Raw genomic sequence first — 7500 nt, forward strand, 5'->3', positions numbered from 1 at the left:
TCTCCCGGTCAGAGAAGCTCGTTCCGCTGCTCCGGTCGCTCTGACACGACCACAGGGGCCAAGAACTAAAGGAACGTTCTATTTGTGTCTGTCAGGCTGACAGGGGGCGCAGTGGGACGGTCGGATCAACCCCCTCCGAACGCCGAATTCAGCACCGGTTGCCTTGGCAACGTCTGTAGCGGCGGGTCAACTGCCGACGGCAGAGCCGCGGCGGTTTGTAACCGAGACGAACGGGCGGCGGTCTGTTCGGCGACGACGCCTCCGCACTCAGCGGCCGCGACGCCACTTTCGGCGCGTCGGCCTCGTTCTCGAGTCTTGCCGTAAGATTTGACGCGTTGGGTCTCGAGGGCGGCAGTTATAGACGCTTCGACGGTTCGAAAATGTCACAGAGAATTTCTAATAATCTGTACCTCCCCTGGTGGTAGATGCATATGTGTAGTAATAAAAAGCAAGTATATCGCAGTCATATAAGTCGAAATCCCCCCCTGATCCAGACCCACCCTGAACCCCTGGATGAAGACCCAGCGCCTCATCCCCAACCCCTGGATGAAGACCCAGCGCCTCATCCCCAACCCCTGGATGAAGACCCAGCGCCTCATCCCCAACCCCTGGATGAAGACCCAGCGCCTCATCCCCAACCCCTGGATGAAAACCCAGCGCCTCATCCCGAACCCCTGGATGAAGACCCAGCACCTCATCCCCGACCCCCTGGATGAAGACCCAGCACCTCATCCCCAACCCCTGGATGAAGCCGGAGCCCTGCCTCACCTCGTTGAAGAGCAGCTCTCTCCTCTGCTGCTTCCTCAGGTCCATCTTCTTCACCGCCACCTGCTTCCCGCTGTGCCTCTCGCTGGCGATGCACACGATGCCCGTCGAGCCCTCGCCAATCTTTATGAAGCTGTCCAGGTACTCCCTGGGGTCACCTGGGGTCAACGTCACACACACACACACACACACACACTCAAACAACTATCATAAAATGTCTGTCTGCCTTCTATGTGTGTGTGTGTGTGTGTGTGTGTGTGTGTGTGTGCGTGCGTGCGTGCGTGTGCACGTGTGTGCGTCTGACCTGGGTTGACCACCAGCTGCAGGGCGGCCCTGAACTGCTCGTGGGAGACCCTGGAGGGCTGGGCGTCCGAGCTGGAGCCCCAGGAGGGCGGGGGGTACGCCCCGGGGGGGATGTAGGGGGACGAGGGCTGGGAGTACGCCCCCTGCAGGAGACAGACACACCATGCTTGTTCACACGGAGCAAACGAGCTGGTCGAACGTCAAAAGATTCAACGCCCATCGCGGGTATATGGAGAACGCACAAAAAGAAATACGGACACACACACACACACACACTCAGAGAGCCCACCTGCGGGGTGTAGGGAGGGCTGGGCTGAGATGGCGGGTGGTGGTAGGGGGAGGGTTTGTAGTGGTGGAACACCGGGGGGTACTGGAGGTGCCCGGGGACCAGGGGGTAGCCGGACGGGGGCTTGGGGTGGCTCTGAGGTAGCTTGAGCGGTCCGCGGGGGTAGGCGTCGCCGCCCGGGACCTGGGGACTCCCGTCCCGCGAGGCGCGGTCGTAGTCGCCCTGGGGACGAGAGTCAAAACATTCGGGTTCAGATTTACTGTACGTTCTTTCACTGCCTCACACACACACGCCTGTTATCGACACGAGACGTATCTAAACATGACTGTGAAACACAAACACATCACAAACACTACTGATTTCACTGTTCCAACACCAATCTTCCTCCCTCTCTCATCTACCTCGCAGATAATTGTAAAATATGTTCTCGTTGCCTTGGCAGCTGTGTAGGTGCATTAGTGGACAAATTTAATGGAGGACATTTAGTTCCTGGAACAGGGCTGATACTTTATCATAATAGCGCCCTGCACACGCACACAAAACACACACACGCACGCAAACACACACACACACGCACACACACACACAGTTAAGCAGCCCCATTCATCACACAGCTGATGTTAGCCAGGGGAACGCCCATATCTGGGGCGCAACACGCCACCGTTCCCTTAAGCCCCTGTTCTGACGAGGGCTGCCTCGAGCCCACCTGTCTGCATCGCTCACAGAACGCTAAGGAAACGTTTCTAAACGTGTTTCAAGGTAGTACTGTCGATGAGAACTTCACATGCTCCCTACTTGAAGACATTCAAGAGGCACACACACACACATTAATACATTAATAATCCTGACATTTGGCACACGCACACATGCACAGACACACACGCACACACACACACACACACACACACACACACACACCGAGTACAATGGGAGTTTAGTGCTAGTTTAGTGCTGAGTCATAGCTCTGACAGGTGAAAATTGCCTCTTTCCTTTCTGACACGACGGATCTCAGCACACACAGTGTGAGTGTGTGTGTGTGTGTGTGTGTGTGTGTGTACACAGTGTGAGTGTGTGTGTGTGTGTGTGTGTGTGTGTGTCGGTCATTGCGTCCTCCCATCTTGGTCCTGCCCTTCATTCTACATCCCTACTCTATGGAGTCATGACTCAGCAGTGACCTTTTAGAAGCGCTGAGTCATTAAATCACGTCATGTACCGTACAACACAAGGAATACAGGAAGCAAACTGGGCCATACAGTACACTGGAAATTCTAAATAAAAGTATATCTCCAATTTCTTTCATGTATCTCGCATCTTAAAGATGGTGTAAAAATGGGGTTAAAAAAGCGTTTACAATGAAACGTCAAGAATAAAAGGGGAAAATGTAACTACAGTAGCAAACTTAAAATGAATTCTAGTTGCTGCGCAGCACTGTGAAGATCGTTTGTGGAGGGCAGTCTGACGATGCAGTGTAGAAATTGGGGCGTCAATTGACCAAAAAATGTGTGAGGAGAGTTTGACAGTTTTTGAGAAAAACAGTGATGGACATAATTCCTGTGACACACTCTCCCCCCAACACCCCTACCTGCCCCCAACACACTCTCCCCCCAACACCCCTACCTGCCCCCAACACACTCTCCCCCTAACACCCCTACCTGCCCCCAACACACTCTCCCCCCTAACACCCCTACCTGCCCCCAACACACTCTCCCCCCAACACCCCTATCTGCCCCCAACACACTCTCCCCCTAACACCCCTACCTGCCCCCAACACACTCTCCCCCCAACACCCCTACCTGCCCCCAACACACTCTCCCCCCAACACCCCTACCTGCCCCCAACACACTCTCCCCCTAACACCCCTACCTGCCCCCAACACACTCTCCCCCCAACACCCCTACCTGCCCCCAACACACTCTCCCCCCAACACCTGCCCCCAACACACTCTCCCCCCAACACCTGCCCCCAACACACTCTCCCCCCAACACCCCTACCTGCCCCCAACACACTCTCCCCCCCAACACCCCTACCTGCCCCAAACACACTCTCCCCCCAACACCCCTACCTGCCCCCAACACACTCTCCCCCCAACACCCCTACCTGCCCCCAACACACTCTCCCCCTAACACCCCTACCTGCCCCCAACACACTCTCCCCCAACACCCCTACCTGCCCCCAACACACTCTCCCCCTAACACCGCTACCTGCCCCCAACACACTCTCCCCCCAACACCCCTACCTGCCCCCAACACACTCTCCCCCCAACACCCCTACCTGCCCCCAACACACTCTCCCCCCAACACCCCTACCTGCCCCCAACACACTCTCCCCCCAACACCCCTACCTGCCCCCAACACACTCTCCCCCCAACACCCCTACCTGCCCCCAACACACTCTCCCCCCAACACCCCTACCTGCCCCCAACACACTCTCCCCCCAACACCCCTACCTGCCCCCAACACACTCTCCCCCCAACACCCCTACCTGCCCCCAACACACTCTCCCCCCAACACCCCTACCTGCCCCCAACACACTCTCCCCCCAACACCCCTACCTGCCCCCAACACACTCTCCCCCCAACACCCCTACCTGCCCCCAACACACTCTCCCCCCCAACACCCCAACCTGCCCCCAACACACTCTCCCCCCAACACCCCTACCTGCCCCCAACACACTCTCCCCCCAACACCCCTACCTGCCCCCAACACACTCTCCCCCCAACACCCCTACCTGCCCCCAACACACTCTCCCCCCAACACCCCTACCTGCCCCCAACACACTCTCCCCCAACACCCCTACCTGCCCCCAACACACTCTCCCCCCAACACCCCTACCTGCCCCCAACACACTCTCCCCCCAACACCCCTACCTGCCCCCAACACACTCTCCCCCCAACACCCCTACCTGCCCCCAACACACTCTCCCCCCAACACCCCTACCTGCCCCCAACACACACTCCCCCCAACACCCCTACCTGCCCCCAACACACTCTCCCCCCAACACCCCTACCTGCCCCCAACACACTCTCCCCCCAACACCCCTACCTGCCCCCAACACACTCTCCCCCCAACACCCCTACCTGCCCCCAACACACTCTCCCCCCAACACCCCTACCTGCCCCCAACACACTCTCCCCCCAACACCCCTACCTGCCCCCAACACACACTCCCCCCCAACACCCCTACCTGCCCCAAACACACACTCCCCCCAACACCCCTACCTGCCCCCAACACACTCTCCCCCCAACACCCCTACCTGCCCCCAACACACTCTCCCCCCAACACCCCTACCTGCCCCCAACACACTCTCCCCCCAACACCCCTACCTGCCCCCAACACACTCTCCCCCCAACACCCCTACCTGCCCCCAACACACTCTCCCCCCAACACCCCTACCTGCCCCCAACACCCTCTCCCCCCAACACCCCTACCTGCCCCCAACACACTCTCCCCCCAACACCCCTACCTGCCCCCAACACACTCTCCCCCCAACACACCTACCTGCCCCCAACACACTCTCCCCCCAACACCCCTACCTGCCCCCAACACACACTCCCCCCAACACCCCTACCTGCCCCCAACACACTCTCCCCCCAACACCCCTACCTGCCCCCAACACACTCTCCCCCCAACACCCCTACCTGCCCCCAACACACTCTCCCCCCAACACCCCTACCTGCCCCCAACACACTCTCCCCCCAACACCCCCACCTGCCCCCAACACCCCTAACTGTCCCCAACACTCCTACCTGCCCCCAACACACTCTCCCCCCAACACCCCTACCTGCCCCCAACACACTCTCCCCCCAACACCCCTACCTGCCCCCAACACACTCTCCCCCCAACACCCCCACCTGCCCCCAACACACACTCCCCCAACACCCCCACCTGCCCCCAACACACTCTCCCCCCAACACCCCTACCTGCCCCCAACACACTCTCCCCCCAACACCCCTACCTGCCCCCAACACACTCTCCCCCCCAACACCCCTACCTGCCCCCAACACACTCTCCCCCCAACACCCCTACCTGCCCCCAACACACTCTCCCCCCAACACCCCTACCTGCCCCCAACACACACTCCCCCCCCAACACCCCTACCTGCCCCAAACACACACTCCCCCCAACACCCCTACCTGCCCCCAACACACTCTCCCCCCAACACCCCTACCTGCCCCCAACACACTCTCCCCCCAACACCCCTACCTGCCCCCAACACACTCTCCCCCCAACACCCCTACCTGCCCCCAACACACTCTCCCCCCAACACCCCTACCTGCCCCCAACACCCTCTCCCCCCAACACCCCTACCTGCCCCCAACACACTCTCCCCCCAACACCCCTACCTGCCCCCAACACACTCTCCCCCCAACACACCTACCTGCCCCCAACACACTCTCCCCCCAACACCCCTACCTGCCCCCAACACACACTCCCCCCAACACCCCTACCTGCCCCCAACACACTCTCCCCCCAACACCCCTACCTGCCCCCAACACACTCTCCCCCCAACACCCCTACCTGCCCCCAACACACTCTCCCCCCAACACCCCTACCTGCCCCCAACACACTCTCCCCCCAACACCCCCACCTGCCCCCAACACCCCTAACTGTCCCCAACACTCCTACCTGCCCCCAACACACTCTCCCCCCAACACCCCTACCTGCCCCCAACACACTCTCCCCCCAACACCCCTACCTGCCCCCAACACACTCTCCCCCCAACACCCCCACCTGCCCCCAACACACACTCCCCCAACACCCCCACCTGCCCCCAACACACTCTCCCCCCAACACCCCTACCTGCCCCCAACACACTCTCCCCCCAACACCCCTACCTGCCCCCAACACACTCTCCCCCCAACACCCCTACCTGCCCCCAACACACTCTCCCCCCAACACCCCTACCTGCCCCCAACACACTCTCCCCCTAACACCCCTACCTGCCCCCAACACACACTCCCCCCAACACCCCTACCTGCCCCCAACACACTCTCCCCCCAACACCCCTACCTGCCCCCAACACACTCTCCCCCCAACACCCCTACCTGCCCCCAACACACTCTCCCCCCAACACCCCTACCTGCCCCCAACACACTCTCCCCCCAACACCCCTACCTGCCCCCAACACACTCCCCCCCCAACACCCCTACCTGCCCCCAACACACTCTCCCCCCAACACCCCTACCTGCCCCCAACACACTCCCCCCCAACACCCCTACCTGCCCCCAACACACTCTCCCCCCAACACCCCTACCTGCCCCCAACACACTCTCCCCCCAACACCCCTACCTGCCCCCAACACACTCTCCCCCCAACACCCCTACCTGCCCCCAACACACTCTCCCCCCAACACCCCTACCTGCCCCCAACACACTCTCCCCCCAACACCCCTACCTGCCCCCAACACACTCTCCCCCCAACACCCCTACCTGCCCCCAACACACTCTCCCCCCAACACCCCTACCTGCCCCCAACACACTCTCCCCCCAACACCCCTACCTGCCCCCAACACACTCTCCCCCCAACACCCCCACCTGCCCCCAACACACACTCCCCCAACACCCCCACCTGCCCCCAACACACTCTCCCCCCAACACCCCTACCTGCCCCCAACACACTCTCCCCCCAACACCCCTACCTGCCCCCAACACACTCTCCCCCTAACACCCCTACCTGCCCCCAACACACACTCCCCCCAACACCCCTACCTGCCCCCAACACACTCTCCCCCCAACACCCCTACCTGCCCCCAACACACTCTCCCCCCAACACCCCTACCTGCCCCCAACACACTCTCCCCCCAACACCCCTACCTGCCCCCAACACACTCTCCCCCCAACACCCCTACCTGCCCCCAACACACTCTCCCCCCAACACCCCTACCTGCCCCCAACACACTCTCCCCCCAACACCCCCACCTGCCCCCAACACCCCTAACTGTCCCCAACACTCCTACCTGCCCCCAACACACTCTCCCCCCAACACCCCTACCTGCCCCCAACACACTCTCCCCCCAACACCCCTACCTGCCCCCAACACACTCTCCCCCCAACACCCCCACCTGCCCCCAACACACACTCCCCCAACACCCCCACCTGCCCCCAACACACTCTCCCCCCAACACCCCTACCTGCCCCCAACACACTC

The 7500-nt window shown here is 61.1% G+C and overlaps 1 protein-coding gene across 1 annotated transcript in view; it reads right to left on the reverse strand.

Annotated features, from left to right (window-relative positions):
* Nucleotides 1-7500, reverse strand: part of pak5 (p21 protein (Cdc42/Rac)-activated kinase 5) — a gene marked incomplete at both ends in the record, with an annotated part of 43408 nt that overhangs the window by 6418 nt on the left and 29490 nt on the right. Inside the window, 3 exons of the mRNA XM_084439460.1 lie at nt 769-923; nt 1070-1211; nt 1358-1576. Coding sequence (XP_084295586.1) covers nt 769-923; nt 1070-1211; nt 1358-1576 — 516 coding nt within the window. The remainder of the gene's footprint in view (nt 1-768; nt 924-1069; nt 1212-1357; nt 1577-7500) is intronic.

Source organism: Borostomias antarcticus, assembly GCF_949987555.1.
Source record: "Borostomias antarcticus genome assembly, chromosome: 6".
In the NCBI taxonomy this organism is placed as follows: domain Eukaryota; kingdom Metazoa; phylum Chordata; class Actinopteri; order Stomiiformes; family Stomiidae; genus Borostomias; species Borostomias antarcticus.